Source organism: Maylandia zebra, linkage group LG7 (genome assembly GCF_041146795.1).
Source record: "Maylandia zebra isolate NMK-2024a linkage group LG7, Mzebra_GT3a, whole genome shotgun sequence".
In the NCBI taxonomy this organism is placed as follows: Eukaryota; Metazoa; Chordata; class Actinopteri; order Cichliformes; family Cichlidae; genus Maylandia; species Maylandia zebra.
Window position 1 is genome coordinate 5,746,751 of NC_135173.1, and position 17,394 is coordinate 5,764,144.

Consider the following 17,394-nt stretch of genomic DNA (forward strand, 5'->3'; position numbering starts at 1 on the left):
GAAACAAAAGAGGATGAATCTTAAACTAGAATTTGGAGGCACCAGCAGACAGAAGGAACAAAAGCACACATGTTTAGAAGTGGGAGCTCTTGAAACGGATTCAAAACTTCTCAAGTGGGTTCCCTCGGTGAAATGGTACGAATCAAATTCTTGATATTTTGTTGTTGGCAAAGCACTATGGAGAAAAGTTATTAATGCACCTGACATTTGAAGAACTTAACTTTAGGACTGAAGTTTTTATTCTATATAATAAATGCACTCCCCATCTCTCCATTTATGCTCTGTATCTCTGAAAGCTTTTTCCAGCACTCTGCCAATCTGACTATCATTAGGCAGATCAGGTTATCATCCCCTCAGATTCAATCTTCCCCGCTGTCACAAATGTCACTGCCTCTGAGCACAAATGTGTGGTGTGGCGATATATTGGTTGTTCAAATAAGATGAAGAGAAGGATTTTAAATCAGTCCGCTGTGCCTTGTGGGGGTGTGGTTCCGGCTTGACTTGAGCATTTCTAAAATAGAGAAATGGAAAATTGTTCTGCAACTAGAGAAAGTGGGACACAGCATAGGAGAAGTGATTATCAGTGCATTCAGATTACGAAACGAAGAGATAATTGAGCTAACGGCAGAATGAAGGGGTGGGGGTAGAAATATTTAGCCTCTGAATTGCAAATGCAGTTTTCCCTGGTTTGAGATGAAACTTAATTAAAAGAGTTAAGTTAAACTTCAGAAGAGAAGCGTTAGTGTTACTTCACGCCGACTACAGAGTCAAGCTCAGACAATTCCGGTTCAGCTGGGCTCAATACAAGTTGACATCAGCTGATAGCTCAGCTCGCCTACCTACACATGCAATTAGCAAACCTCATACAGGGTGTGCTATTTAGGCTGCTGTAAACGGGCTAAACCCCAGCCTATGCTTTCAGTCTCATATCTCGTAACTGCCTCTGTTTTTGCACCTATGTGTAAGGAGCCATGCATACTGTGGATTAAATAACTATCTAAACTGCTACTAAACTACAAGACATGTGAAGCAACCACAACAAGCAACATATGCCATCATCATTTAAAAACAAAGATTTGACTAGAAAAAGCCATGCTGCATCTTTCTTTTGCCTGAATAAGTGAGACAGAGAGGGGAGAGGTAAAAGCGTGAGGGGTGAGTGGCAAATGAGTACCTTTCTTCTTTGCTGCATTTTGTACTGGCATCAGGAATATCCAAGCTTTTACTGTAAACTGATTTACTAGTGAGACAGGAGATAAAGTGAGCAGAGAGTCAGTCTCTGTTTATGTTTGTCTACAATGCAGCCTGCTGACACTGGATCCAGACTCACTGTCAGAGCTGTAAAAACACCACAGGGCTGCTAGATCCTCCTCACACACAAACGCAGGACAAGGTCTGTCTTTACTGGTTCATTTAAAAAGGTATTGATTTTTAAAAGAGAGAGTTTTTCTCCTCACTTCTGCGCGTACCTTTGTCCATGCTGTGTCATATCGATAGCCCTCCTGGCCGGGACAGGTGAGCCTCCGTCCGTGACACTGAGGACCTCCATGGACTTCCTCTCTGGTCTCCTCTTGCCATGACGATTCAACATGGGAGAGTCCACTCTCTTCCTCGGAGGATCTGTGTGTGACAGAAAAAGACATGGTGATTTGGAATAAATGCAAAGCACCAGACACGTGTCCATGTTACTGCGAGTATATCTATGTGCTGCTCAGTTTTGTGTATATGTGAGGGTTTGAGTGATGTTTAGGGCTGATCGCAATGACATTTTAACTAATAGTGAATAAGTAATGGTTTCCTCCCAGACCTTGAACTAATGGCCACTGTATTGACTGTATCACATTCACTGAAGAGGGAGTCTATTCATCAAGATGTCGGTATCTCAGAGCAGTTACTCACATACACACATTTGCACGTAATACTCCTGTTTCAGTGTTCTTGTCAGAAAATAACCCTGGCAGACGTCTAAGCAGAGCATCTCCGTCTCTACTCAGACTTCTGTGGGTGGAAATCTGTGCTTGGTTGCGGTGTACGGATGATAGAATATCTTTTCTTTTTTTGAAGAGTTAATATCTGAGCCAAAGCAGTTGGGGGGGTGACTGTTTTTTAAAAATAAAAAAAAACTTCTCTGCCCTATTGACACCTTCTATTTCTGCTACTACATTTCATTGAAAAGCTTATTTATTTTCAATAAGCAGAATGCTTTTTCTACTGCAGAGCCAATCCACCGCTACTGGAGCCGATCCAATTTCTTCTTAACAGAGGAAAACACTGCAGAATCGTTCAGAAACTGGGAGCATTCATGAGTTACCTTTTTGTAGTGCTTAGTATTGTGCAAATTGGATGGTTTTGTTTGTGTAAACAGATGACTAGTTTTAAAAAATCATTAAAAAACAGGCACGATTCTTACATGGTGGTACAGTTCATACGTACTGTGTGTCATATTGTGGTTTAGCTTTCTGAGTTGTTCTTTTTTAAAAGAATATCATTTTCTAATGTTACACTCTTTATGAACAATTCTCTCGTTGTTCCAGGGCTCACCAATCTCATTGCGAGGGGGAAGATTCTGGTCCTCCTGACTAGGGTACCTCTCCTTTCGATCCAATAGCAAGAAGTAGATCATCTTCTCTTGGTTGTCACTGCAAAAAGGTGGCAGTAAAAAGACTCTTGAAATGTCAGGAAAAGTAAAAATACTTAATTAATTCCTACACAACCATGCGTATAATTAGATACCTAGGGTGTGTAGGGGGAAAAAAAGTACTCATACCATATCAAACTGTAAAATCCCTCACTATGATTAATGTTCTATAATGTTTTGAGATTCTTTGTGAAGCACCGATAAATATCTCTCATCATTAAAACAAAAGTTTAGTTTTACAGATCATTAAGCCGTCGTGTAATAATATGCATGCATTTTTTAAGACGCGGCACATCTCTATATGCAGAGTCGACTGGTAAGTTTATGAAAGTCTCAAAACATTACGAGTTCAACCTTTTCTTTCTCAGTAAATCAGGAAGCCTAATATCTTTAGCCTCTAGGCCAATATTCTCTATGCAAAATTCCCAGGGACTGGCCCTCTATAATAAAGACAGATTGGAAAGCAGTAGGAGGCAAAGAGACAAGGACCTGCAACTTCAGCTAAAATGAAACAGGGGAAGGGAGATAGAGACCACAGATTTTCCTCCAGTCCAGCACTATTACGAGATCCTCCCAGGAGAAAGGAAGAAAATGGAAGGGATGGGTAGAGGGCACAGTGATGGAGTAATGCTTGCTTAGCATTAAAGTGGAGAGGATAGGCAAATGTAAAGTAGTGGTAAAGGAGGAAAAGGAAACAAAGAAAAACTGCAACATCTGCACACACATTGATAACAAACAACTGTATGAAAGTCAAGGACAGCACACACACACAGTAGAGAAAAATATTAGAAACTGCAACTGAGACACAAATATTAAAAGCAGAACAACAACAATTTGACCCATGAGCATGTTCACAGTGGAAACCAGGATCAGTTTAAAGGGAATGTATCTGGTGGCAAACGGTGTAAGCGCTGTGTGATAACAATTAAGTGATCTATGGCTTCTGACATCTAAAGCAACAGCCTAGCAGGATTTTACAGGAGCTGGGGAAAACCAAGGCTGAGTGAGCACACAGACACAACACACCTATCCTTTCATTGCAGTGCTCTCTTCTTTTATCAAAACAACCACCAATCCCCATTCTCTTTTTTCTCCTTCGTACTACTGTCTGCTGTACAGCCATTTACTCACTCATCTGAGAGCAGGTCTTTCAGTAATTTGTTTTTGTCTCTGAAGCAGCCCAAAGAGTGCATGCTGTCCAGTACGTCGGGATCGATATCTTCTGCAGAGGGCAGGCTGCGGATGGTCACCTTCCTGGGAACTGGCTGCTCTGGCTCTGGTTCATTTTTGCCTCCTCTGTTAATACAAAGACATTCAAAAAGAAATAAGGACAATATCAGTGGGTTTGGTTGCTACTGCTACTAATTTTCAGTAATTTAATTTGGTTTTTGGTTTTTTCATATAGAAACTTGCATTTGGAACACAATTGTGTAAAATCGTAGATGTACAAACTTTAATATGACCTTTTGTGTCAGTATGACTTTAGTTTATATTAAGAGACTTTTAAAGTCACAGGTTTTCCTCAGGTGTAGGCACTTTTGCATGTTCCAGAGGGTGATTGTGTCAGCAGGATTCAGGCAGATGACTTAGTCATGCTGTTATATTCAGCAACCTGCCTCTTCTACTCTGGCGTGATTTCTAAATGTAGTTTCTTCATTATTATTATTATTAGATTAATTTATGTCACCTTTGTCTGCTGTTTTTTTTACATGCACACACACATTTATATTCTTTAGGGCTGAAATAAAACGTTATACTGCACAGTCCATTTTCACAAAGATTTCTATAATATTCTAGATGTTTCTTTCACACACAAATCTACTACTTCTGGAAATGCGCCAATGCTTAGAAGTTATTACAGAGACAGATTTGAACTCACACACTTCCACTTTTTACCTCCCTAAATCTATTATTTTTCCTTCAGTGAACCCAGTGAAGCATAAACCTCACTGGCAGCTATTGAAATGACACAGACCTCCACTTTTCTATATGCTGTGAACTTGTGAACCAGACCTACATTGATTGTTCACCCCACATAACCACCAACACTCCTGTTTCAGTATGTGCATATAAATTCGGGTGGTAAGGGTAATGAAAAAGAAATCTAAATATATAACAGTCCAACTTCAATAAATCAAGTCTTCACGAGGACTTATAATGCCGACCCACGGGTGAAACTGTTACTTAAGTTTTGATTTATATGGAAAGCCGGTGAGGTCATAATTCGCTGCATTCTCCCTGCTATTCAATGTTTTATTATCACCAGCTGGCTGACTCTTCTGGCAAAATAAACAATCCCCTCAAAACAGGTTTATCTGTGCTCAAAAATCAAACATTTCTTTCTTTTTAACATCCCACAGTTAGAAAAAATGAAAGCACCACTAAGCGTACTTTAGACAGACGTCAAAACATGAAAATCCGTGGTCATATCATATGGCTCCAGAAAAAACAAATCATCCACAACTAAGGAACATGGTTTAAATAGTCCATTTACCCTTTTTTCCATTTTAACTGCTTATCCAATTTGGGTTCAAAGAGAGTACACCATACTGCATACGGCAAGTACCATGTATGTCATGCAGTCCTCCCCCTCCACCATATCTTGACCTCATCCAGGTTGTCCCGGGCATCTTGTCCAAAATCTCTACCAGCCATTTGCTCACTGTGCACCATCACCCTCGCCAGCATCTTAATGCCTCCTACCTTCATGTGTGATTCTGAGGTTCCTTCTCATTAGCCTCATTTGCCTGTCTGTACCCAGCACACAGGCTCTGACATGACTTTAGATTCCTTCTGAAATGGTACTGTGTATGCTTACTAGGCAGAGTTTGGGGCCGTGGTCAGTGGCGGAAAGGTTGGAATTGTTGATTCTATCAAAGTTGGCATTGTCTCCAATTCTGTTTTTCTGCATTTCAGTGCATTTTTATCAAGGATAATGTCAACAATATGAGCCCCTTTCTGTCAGAACATAAGAAGCACATAAGAGCCATCCTTGGTCTGCATTCAGCCATGAAACCATACATGAGCTACATGCATGATCACTGGCTTTTACATTTTGTCTGTCTTGCCTAATTTTCATTCTTTGAATGCAAGTTGTATTTATTTAGGTGAAAATTGTTTCATTTATTGCTAAAAGAGTGACTGATTCAATAAAGATCTTAAGGACACTAACCATTTGGTTCAGTAAACAGGAATAAGTTCTTTAGAAATTGAAAAAAGTGAAAAATGCTTAATATCAGAGAGAATAAGATGATTTTTAACTTTGCCAGCTTTTCACAGTTTGTACTTCATGGCAATTTTTTATGGCTGTAGTTTGCCGAGGTTGAATTATACTAATGTTTCTGCAACTGTTTATATAAACAATCAGTTTTACAACCTTTCTTATATAGGACTTAACTGTTTTCGTGGGACACTTAGTTTCAGAAAGTTAACTAAACTATCTGTTTGGCCTGGCACTGCGTTCTTCATCATCACAGCTCCAGGCAAGTGTGCTGAAAGATTGTTGGAACAATCACCATCTAAAAATACAGGGTTGATGGCTTTATTCAATTTTGTGTCAAAAGTTTTTCTTTTTGTGATTTTGACATGTTTTTTTATTTTATTTTATTATGTTTTTACATCACAGATGAGTTGCCTGTGGAAAATGACCACATTTGTCAGACAAATGTCACCTCTCATTCATTCATTTATAAGTTCATTCATTCAGCCAGTCACTTGACAAGCCAGCCTGCCGTGCAGAGACAGATAGCATGGCAACTTCCTCACTGACAAAACTCATACTACATTAGTCTTCTTGCCTAGCTCTTGTCTCCTCTTGTTTCTTATATCAGTCTTCCTGTGTTTACATGATCTTTCAGTACAGGACAGAAACCATAACTCAGCCCCTTCCAAGATGCAGACTCTCCTCTGATGATTCATCGTTGGTATTGCATTGCCAAAAGCAATCCTCAAACCTACTGGTAAATGTTTTTAATACTTAACAAAACACTTGTAAATTATTAAAATCTATTATAAGAACACTGTTATGAGAAAAATAAATAAATCTCATGATAATGGAGAGCATATTTGAAGACGTAAACACTTTAAATCGTGGATACAGATAAGTAGGATGCTCAAAGACACCCCCTTAAAAACTGATTTTCTCTTCTATTGAATGGTGTTGTTATTAAGTCAAGACCTACAGGGCTTTATACACCTTCACACATTAAGATCATGGATGACAAGGAGGTTAAGTAAATTCTTCCACTTGATCACTTTTCACTTTAATGAAGTAGTGTAAATTTAAAAACAGTGTAATTTTCAAAAGAGACTGACCGCACACAAAAAAAGTTTGTGGAACTACAGTGAAACAGAGACAGTTGTTTGAATGATGTTTCAGGAAAAGCCAATGTTGTCAAATTATAGCAAATCTACTGATCGATAATGGCCAAACCGGTAACGACTAGGCCCCTTTTTGAATAATGTGCTCTGGATGGAAAGCTATAAGATAGAGACACAACTGGAGCCTTTAGTAGAAGAGCCTCATGCATACTCTATTTGTGTATTCATATCTCTAGCATTTATTAATTTGTTTTCCCAGTTAATAAACTCGTTTATTTACAAGTGTACAATAAATTATCTCAAAATATTTGTTAGCCTAAAAAGGTGGGTACACCCCTTTCGACATGTCAAACGCTGGGTACACTGAGGTTAGCTGGGTTCAGTCTAGTCTTCATCATCTCGGTTCCTGCTGCCCTGCTCTCTGTTCAGCTGACCATATGCCTCACATCCTCTTTCACGCACTACCAATTTACCCCCACAGCCTGGAGTCGTGCCCTGCTTAAATGTACTCTTGTGTACAGAGCTGGAACTCAAAGTCATTTTTCATGTGCCAGCTCCCTTCAGGTTTACAAGCCCTGCAGAATAGCTGAAGGGAGGACAGGAGTGTAAACATAAAGAAAACAAAACAAAACAGAGGACTACTTACATGTACCATGTGTGCTTCTGGATCTGTTCTAACTGGAGAAGTAATGAGAAAAGAAAAAATGAAGATCAGTTCACAAAATGCAATTCACTGGAAAATAGTATCATGTTGTTGACAAGAGAATAAAACGATAAACGAAGGTATAGAAATTGTTGGCACATTACAACGCCAGTAAGTATTGAACTTACGAAGTTTCAAGGAAATAAAACAGAGACAATACAGGCAGGTTAAGGTGTGGAAGTAAATAATGAGACCTTCAAATGTTAAGACTGCCAATGGAAAAAAAACATATTGAGGAAAAGGAGAGAAAGGTTCAGCAAAGGCAAAAAGAGGAAGGTGATACAACTGAGCTAAACACAGAGAATATTATCTCCCTCACACATGCAGCTAGGGCTGCCACAAACGATTATTTTGATAGTCGACTAGTCACCGAGTATTTATGCGATTAGTCGACTAATCACCGAGTATTTATGCGATTAGTCGACTAATCAGATCATCATCCACTGGACGTAAAACTACAGCTTATTGCACCAGCAGCATCTGCTCTTATATAACTATCATTAGCTTACAGCTTTAAGCTTTTAAGGTGCTAACTAAAAATAAAGACAAGATGATAGTTTATTCAATTTTAATGAAATTTGCAGATTGTTTCGGTGAAGTTTAATAAACTCCTTGCTATCTAAAATATAACAGGACAACGGAGTATATTCTCCAGCATCTCACACTTCTGATAATCAGCTGTCTGCTTGATGTTTATTCAGCTGTGTAAAAACTATAACTTTAATCTCAGACAAACCGATTTACTCAGGAACAAATAAAATACTAAAAAAAAAAAAAAAAAAAAGCCAAACAACAACATTTTTAATTTATCTAAGTGACTCATATATATTTAACCTGAGTAGCGAAAGACAGCGGTGGGTTTGAAAACAATTTGCCGGGAGTCCGGTGTTCTCACCGCGCTAGTGACCTAGCCCCCGGCTAGCTATCAAGCTAGTGGGTAACAGACGTCTCCGAAAACGTCAGAGCGCTTCTGAAAATATGTGGTGTCCTGATAAACTGAGCCGATATTTGAGGTTTACACAGCTACATTCTCGCCTGAAAATATGTTAAACGTTTATTTTGTGACCCAGAAAGAATAATAAGAGTAATATTAAAACTAACTAGCTGCCGCCATTGTTGGAAACTAAGCTGGGCCGCGCTATGAATTCTGGGACACAGCTGCTGCTTCTTCTTCTTCTTCTTCTTCTTCTTCGGGGTTTAACGGCAGCTGACATCCTTGTACATGCAGTGCTGCCATCTTCTGTTTCAGTCCGTTATTACACTCTTAAATCCTGCTACTTATTCCTGCGTCTTTTGGGATCTTACAAAGCTTCAAACGACGCGTCGACTATTAAATCAGTCGTCGACGATTTTGATAGTCGACGTAATCGTGACTAGTCGACAAATCGTGGCAGCCCTACATGCAGCTGACCCTGCCAAGCCCTCTGGTCTGAAGGGAATCTCCTATTCTCATCCTCTTCCCATTTCACTGACTCACACACTCACTTTTTTTAATACTACCCTTGTCATCGCACATCTAGAGTGGCCACTTTGTCACCAACCCTGTCAGCGTAGTCTTTTGTCAAAAAAGGAAAAGCAGAAAGAGAGGAACAGCGGGCAAAATAGCAACAAAGGAAGATGTCTGCTAGAATGAATCCACGGTGTTTCAACTGCCCACAGAAGGAAAGCGGATCAATGTCACTGCTGGGACTTTTTAATTTGCTCAAGCTGTTGTTGTGGAACCACAGGAGATACACATGACAGCTCTAATTATTGTCACTTATTCAGATGCATAGTTCTCGTGTCAGTGTCTCCATCAATGTCTTGATGTTACCACTTCCCTAGAGAATTTACCTCTGTGCTTCAGCACCGATGCATGCCTTCCTGAGATGTTAGTGCAATCACAGAGCCGAGAAGACTGTGGTTACTGACTATAGGTGACTCTACCACAGAGGTCGTGATATTGACAAGGACACCCTGCCAGTCAGATAGAGACTAGTGGGTGACCTACTCTGTCCGACTTTTATTGAAGGCCTGGAGGCAAGAGTCTGGTATCTCACACAGGGTTGAAAGTGATGTGGTTTGAAACGTAGAATCACATCAATCAGTTTCTAAATGTGTCACTACTGATTCCAGCTGCTTTCAGGCAGAAGAGATGCTGTATAATACTGGCTGAGAATGTTCTGTCCACATCGAGGTGTATATTTATCAAGGTGCTGCATATGTGATTCTCAGCTTACTTGTGTTTGTAGGTCTGTAAGCAGAAAGAGAACAGTCACATGGCTGTTCAGTGGAGGAAGGACCACAATCTGTGTTTACAGTAGAGACTTACTCTGTTGTTTCAAGTCATAATATACAGAAACACAAAGTCAGATGTATAAGTATTTGGAAACTGTGTAACTGAAAGATGTGCTTGAAGTTAAAACTTTCAGCTGTGATTCAAGGGATTTAACAAAAGATTTAATCCTTCTAGTTTCACAGGCTCCAAACTAATTGCATAATTTAATGATAAGCAGTCGTGTTACGGCCATGAATCAAAGAATTCCAGCTGAATGTTTTTAGCAACAAAATTACCAAGGTTGTGTCACTGCCTAAATACTTACAGACTTTATTCAATTAAATAGACAGTTAAGAACAGCTTTTACACAATGAACAAACATTGAATTAACCTCCTAAGACCCAAACTCTTTCATGGCATGCATTTTTAATTTCTCTTTGCTATTTGGGGCGACTGGGACCTGATGAATGTAAAAAGAAAGAATTACGTAGAATATATAAAACATATAATATGTACGTCCTGCTCGTACTCGATTGAACCCCATGTGACCGATGGAAATGTTCTAACTATTCATGAGATAGATTCTGCAAGGTGCCCGAAACTTGCATCGGAGATTTTGGTTCATGTTGCTGCACATCCTTGATGTGGGTTTCCTGTTCCACTAAATTCCAAAGTTGATCTCTTGGATTGAGATCTGTAAACTATGGAGGCCATTTGTGTACGGTGAACTCGTTGCCATGTTCAAGTAACCAGTTTGAGATTATTTTAGATGATGATTAGCTCTCTGACGAGGCACATTATCCTGCTGGAGGCAGCCATTGAAAAAAGGGCGCACCGTGGTCATGAAGGGACAGACGTGGTCAACATCAATATTCAGGTAGGCTGCGCCGTTTTAGATATGCTCACTTGGTGCTAAACAGTCCAAAGTGTGCCAACTGCCTGAACTGTTGATACAAAGTAGGGGGTCTATTTATGCTTTCATGTTTTTCATCCAAATATTGCATCAGAAATGGAGACTAATATATTATAAAAATATTCAATTTTCCAATTTTGGTGAGCTAATGCTATTTGTAGCCTTGGTTTCTCTGTTCTTAGCTGACAGGAGCAGTCCCTGGTCTATTCTTCAGCTGCTGTTGCAAATCTGCTCCAAGATCTGACGTGTTGTGGTTTTAACAAGTGGTTATCCCAGCATTTCAACAGTGTGTGAAATCACCTTTCTTCCCATTCTGATGCTTTTTTTTTTTACTTTAGCAGGTTGTCTTGACAATTTCTGCTGCCATGTGATTGGCTGAGTAGCTGTTCATATTAAAAAGCAGCTGAACATTAGGCTTAAGAAGAAGAGATGTTCTTTTCCTCCACATGAATGCTAAACCCCATTTTCTTCAGCTTTACTCTTACTGTAGTCATTGCAGTCTTTGTAATTGCTGAGAGAGCAGTAACAGAAGGATCGGTAAGTATTTCAGATTCCGAGATAACCCTTGCCAATTTTGGCAAGTCTTTAAAAGATTACATTGGCCTAAAAACAATTGTCATCATTAAAACAAAGTGTTTCAGTCCACTTCTAGAAAGGTTCTGGTGTCTCTTACAAAAAACAAAACACCTTCTTTATTTCCATCTAGGAACTTTGCTCTTTATTATAGTAATCTAGTCAATTCTCTGTATTACTCAGGTACCATGAGGAGGCAGATCTTTCCACGGTGTCTTTTATAATTTGAATACTGAAGATGAGATGATTGCGCTGAGGTGGTTGGCTTAGTTGCCTCTGGGTCCCTGACTGCACAGACAGGAAATGGAGAGAAAGGCTTTTATTGGCCTAAGCCCCTTAATCCCAGGTACGTGCCCTCCCACTCAAACTCTGAGGAGGCCTTGACTTTGTGTGTTTACTTGTGTGCGTCTGCTTACAAACCTAATTAACAGAAGGTGACAATACACCTACTGAAACACAGCCCGTATTTAGAGTCTGATTGCCCCATTGATTTGATTCAGCAAACATTATTATGGAAATAATCCCACATAAGTGAATGTCATATTCCATTATGATGTCATTTTTGCCCCTCAGTGTACCTGGCTCAGGTCTGACTAGCGGTCACTATAAACTCCACGAATGCTCGATCTAACGAGGATATTTGACATTCCTCGAGGTTACAACACATCCCCTGAGCTCTGTGTGGAGTCCTGATGCAAGAGAGGAGCAGACAGGTAGCATATTCTCTCCCAGCAGCATGGTCTGCATGTAACCCTTTGACTAGGACATTGCTGGAGGCTGGTGGACATATCTAGGGAATCTCAGGGTGACCTGTCCTCATCAGACAGAGGGACCAGAAAAATAAATAATATAGTGTGCATAGTGCATAATAAAAAGGTTTGATCTTTCTGTTTCTTGTTTCAATACAAATGAGCATCCTGCATATGAACATCTCTTTTCATGTCGGTTTCTAAACTTTATTTTTCTGCTGCTACTCCTGCCGCTGTTTTTCACATTCCTGTTACTTTACTCTTACTCATTCTGACACGGTTTGAGATGATTTAATGCATAAAGAAATGGAGCAGCAACATTCGCCAAGGGTGGTGTCATCACCACCCTTGGCGAGTGTTGCTGGCAAGTGCATGAAAATAGTTTTGTTTGATGCACTGATTCACAGAGATACCTGGAGAAGCTGTGTGCATACAGTAAAAATGAGGATGTGATTAAATACAGTAACTTGCAGACTGGATGTAGCTTTGTGCACTGTTCTGAATGTGAAATGCAGGATAACAAAGAAGGGCTCCACTGTCTCTCTGGTAAACATGTCCGTTTTTTAGTTCTTTCATTATTTACATTCGTCTATCTCTCTCAACCCGACACTCCGTCCTTTATATCTCTGTTCTTGCTCTCTAATCCGGTTACCTTGCCAAGGTGATCAGTGTGCGGTACACAAGCAACACTCCTCTCCTGAATCCACACAATGTACTTGAACTTACACAGAACTGGGAATGATACAAACACATTTGTATCAAGAAAGAACAACAGCACCAAACTGATACTATATATTTTAGTTTAAGTTAGTTGATCTTACTCTTACTCCACATCTGTCCAAATATTTTCCAGGAATAGTTTCTTGAATTATGTATAAAATTAATTTGTAGTTTCTAAAATGTAATTAGTAAACACTGTTGGTAGTAAATATTAACTACGAAATATTTTTTGCTGATAGACTGTACTGTTTAAGTTCTAGGTACTATACGAATACTGAATTAAACTAGATAAAAGTAGAACCTTCTTCACTCCATTTGTGGGGCAGGTTATTGCACCCATCTTGGAGAACTTTCAAAAGCTGTTCAGTGGAAATATGCTGTCTCATTTGCATCCGTCTTTTAATGTAGTCCTAGGCAGACTCGGTGATGTTGACATGATAATAGGACATTATGTTGATGCTGAGGACTCTGCAAAGCCATGTTATCTGTTGCAGAAGTTCCTCTTCTTATTGAAGATTGCTCTTTATGATTCTGTCTGTACTGTATGTCTGGGCTTGCTGCAATGCTAACAATCTTAACTTCTAAAATGCCCCTAAAACCTCTGCACCATATTAGATTTCATGTCCCTTTTATTCCCTATGCATAAAGAGGTAAGGTTGCAAAGTGTACTGAGTACTTTTATGTGCATAAAAGATATGCACAAATACACACAATTCTGAGTTAACACCGAGTCTCTTTACTGAACTGACCGTTAATCTTTTGGAGGCATCCACTTCAATCATGCCACGGAGAAGGTTCTGACAATCTGGAGGGATGAAGTGTGGCATGTGAAACACACCCAGCTTCACCTTCTCCAAAAGATTCCTTAAGTTGTCATCATCAAACGGTAGGGCGCCCTGAAGAAACATAAAGGCAGAGAAAAGAGAAAAGAAAAGAGACTGAAATGATAGTTGGCAGACGTGACAAGTAGGAGCAGGGAACTAAGTAGAGAAGAAAGAATTTGCGCTTAATACAACAGCAGCATTATGACAGAGAAAATGATTTTAACTGACTGAAGTCACAAAAGAAAAAAAAGATTATTAATGACTAACAAGACTCGCTAGAAGAAACAAAAACACATTTCGAATCTTAATCCTGCACGACTTAAAAATTCAGCTTGCTTTCGCAACTCATTCAACTCTTCAGTTGGAGCATTTTGCCCTAAACAGCAACGCTAAATAAATAATAAACAGCAGTGAGCTGAAAACAGGGCTTCGCTAATAATTACCCAGATTTCTCATTTACCTCATTCATTTAGAATTCTTTCATAAGAGTCATTTATCAGAGGGTGCTGACACCTCACAGATGTAGCAATTTGATGAATGGCAACCTCAATCACAAGAGAAGATGGAGGGGTGGAGAAAGATGGAAAGGGTGAGGAAAATACAGAAAGAGCTGCTGAGAAATAAAGAGGAAGGAAAAAGGAAGGTAGACTTGTGTAACAGATGATCTGAGTGCAGCCTAACTCCTGTGGAGTATGCGTGTCTCCCACAATCAGACAAATGGTTATCTCGCGGCTAGTCAGCAGGACGAAACTGAAGAGAGACAGCATTTTTCTGCAGTCAAGCAGCAGAGGCGGAAAAAAAACTTTTGTTTGGAGCGAGAAAAGCGTGGTCATGATGGAGATAATGGTAAGCAACATCAGTTTTATGCAACACAACAGTACTAAGTATACTATCCTTAAAACAAGTGCACACACACATAAGACAGACAGAGTGGAGGGAGAGAGCGGCAAAAACAAAGACAAATACACAGGGCCTGTGGCCAAAAGCTGCCCTGTCAGCATTGGTATTTATTTTAGGCTCTTGTCTTTCAGTTTGGCTGTATGAATTATTCATGCAGCTGGAGTGTGTAGGAACTACAGTACAGCTGTTGATGAAACAAAGCTTCGGGGCTGCATGGCTGGGGAACCACAGACATAATGCAGCTAGAGAATAGACCTGATTATGGATACAGCGTCGTCTGTGGGTACAGGATAATGAATAAAAAGATGCTTCTTTTCTCTGATCTTCTGTAGCACAACTATATCAGCTAGAGGGTGTTTCTGCAACATTTAGGGTTTTTTTCATTTAAATGACAGAATTTGAATTTAACTCCTTAACACCTGAGTTTATGTCAGAGGCTCCGTGGTGAGTTTAGGCTAGCACTCTCTTTTTATTTCTCAAGCTTCACTTGCGTTCTTTATTTATTCACTACGATGCAAAGGCTAGACTTACTCCTGGATATGACACAAAAGCAACACTTCATGGCAAAATTGTATTACGCAATATGCCTCTAGAGATGTTAAACTGGGTGTCAGTATAATATTAACATCATTTACTGAAGAACAAGCTGACACTCACCACCAACAGAGCAAAAAGAATGACCCCACAGCTCCAGACGTCTGCTTTCCTCCCGTCATACTTCTCTCCCTAAGGGCAAAACATTGTATTAGACAAGTTTAGACTGAACGTTAAGGCCAACTGAAACAAGACGGAGGATGACTAAAAATAAGTTAGCACAGGAGGAATGAATATTGTGATTCTGTGAGTAGTCACTTACCCTGATGACCTCTGGACATGCGTAGTGTGGAGATCTGTTGGAAAAGGAGCAAACAGATACAGAAGGTTCAAGTTATCTAAGGACTTTTTTCCGTTGTGCTGCAGAGTAAATAAAAGTTCACAACAGATAAAACAAACAAGCATAAGTCACTGTCTGAAAATATGAAGACAACAATTTATGCAGACAGTAAAACTCTCCAGCGAACGTAGATCAAGATGTGTTTTAGGAGTTTAGGGGTCCTGAGAGTGTTTGGATGTCCTCTGCCTTGCTCAGTCAAGGGCATCCTCTCACAGCAGACGGTGAACAGACCCACTAATCTTTACAGCCCCTGGATAGACTGACAGTAAAGCCAATGACTAGATTGACATATCAATATCATATGAAGATTTATGGAGCTACCTTGCAAAGACCCCTCCATAAGCACAGGTCTATGGATGAGTGCATCATATGGGTGACTTGTTACTCTATATATTAATTCTTCTCACTGTTTGACATTCCTATATTTTTAAGGTATTCTCTGGAAATCAATTAATCAGATAAAAAACTTAATTTCTTTGCTCCTCAAAACAAATCACCTGTCTCCCTAGACCTCCTACCATTATGAAATGTGTTGTCCACCTCTTTGTCTCACTCTGTTTAATGGCATAGCATTTGGGTCGACTGAGGGACTACGTAGTTTGTAAACAGCCTTTAGATTGGCTTTTTTCTTGTGCACTCAAGAATACCAGCTCTGACAGCCCAGCTTATTCAGACTGTCAAAATACTGGCCAAAAACAAACACGGCTACCGTGCCAACTCGGGATCTCCAAGTGCCTGTGCAAATAAGTACTTGATGACTTTTCTTCAAAGAAAAAACCCATCAGCTCTGCACTCATTTTACTTCATGAAGGCCACAACACACAAGGCATGCAAAACCTATAGCTTTATCCCATTTAGGTCATTCCTTGTCAGTTCATCAAATGCCACACGTTCTCCTACAGCTTTGGTTTCGACAGGACTTCAAATCTACTGTCAAAGACTGGGAATGCAAATATTTTATTTCTTCAAGCATCCACCATTCTATGCCACACTCTTTACAGCCTATATTCACAGAGCCATAGTAGCAGATAATGACACAGAAAAAAATACGGAACTTCACGTGTAAAAACATACCTAACCTTCATCCATTGGGACACTTAAATCAAAAAAACCAAACCAACAGAAACGCGAAATTTTAGCATTTTTTCAGGCAAATTTGTGAGAGTGAGGTGGGAGTTTTTTGTTTGTTTTCTGTACGGTTTCTTTTGTGTTACATTTCATGAATTCAGATGGGTTCAGATGAACTGACCCACATATAAGAGGTGGAAGTAGCCAATAGGTCAAATAGCTGAAGCCAATGCATCGGTACTTTAAAGCGCAGTACCACTGGTGGTTGCTACAAAAAAGGATCCATGTAGTCCTTTTATAACAAAAAAAAAGAGGTAAGTCAGTAAAACGCTTCATGTTATTAGGATTTTTTGATCAAAAATTTTTAAAGTAAATGTATTACTCTTTTATCTAACGAAAATGTTTAATGTATTCATCCTCTAAAGGTGCGGCCACTTTTGGTATGCCTTAGGAACACCGGGTCTAGGATGAGCTTTGTAGTGCTCACTTTGAAACACTCAGTCCACTCATTATTTTATGTTTAGAAAGCCCCTTCTGCTATTATGATAACATTCTGACTTTTGAAAGGCTAACCTAGTTCAGCTGCAATGTTTCCCACTATCACAGCTCTATTTAGTAAGTAATTTGCTGCCAGCGACTCGCAGCACAAGCTTAACTACACCAGGTATACAGTGTTTCATTAAGTTAACAACCATTCAATGACACGATAAAATCCATCCGAGTACGCTTCAGTGAACAAGCCAGTTAACGGGGTCAATGCTGCAAAGTTCCTTTCACATTTGATTGCGGATCAAG

General features: G+C 39.6%; 1 protein-coding gene across 12 annotated transcripts in view; it reads right to left on the bottom strand.

Annotated features, from left to right (window-relative positions):
• The window catches only part of brsk2a (BR serine/threonine kinase 2a), a 173,990-nt gene that overhangs the window by 19,130 nt on the left and 137,466 nt on the right, over positions 1-17,394 (bottom strand). For 5 of the 12 annotated variants that reach the window (XM_076885613.1, XM_012922500.4, XM_012922501.4 and 2 more), the window contains 8 exons: positions 15,454-15,487; positions 15,255-15,323; positions 13,623-13,769; positions 7,605-7,636; positions 3,770-3,934; positions 2,542-2,639; positions 1,458-1,620; positions 1,175-1,240 (listed from right to left, as the gene is read on the bottom strand). In XM_076885613.1, the coding sequence (XP_076741728.1) occupies positions 1,175-1,240; positions 1,458-1,620; positions 2,542-2,639; positions 3,770-3,934; positions 7,605-7,636; positions 13,623-13,769; positions 15,255-15,323; positions 15,454-15,487 (774 nt within the window). The remainder of the gene's footprint in view (positions 1-1,174; positions 1,241-1,457; positions 1,621-2,541; positions 2,640-3,769; positions 3,935-7,604; positions 7,637-13,622; positions 13,770-15,254; positions 15,324-15,453; positions 15,488-17,394) is intronic. The other 7 variants (XM_004563382.5, XM_012922506.4, XM_012922507.4 and 4 more) reach the window with 3 other exon arrangements.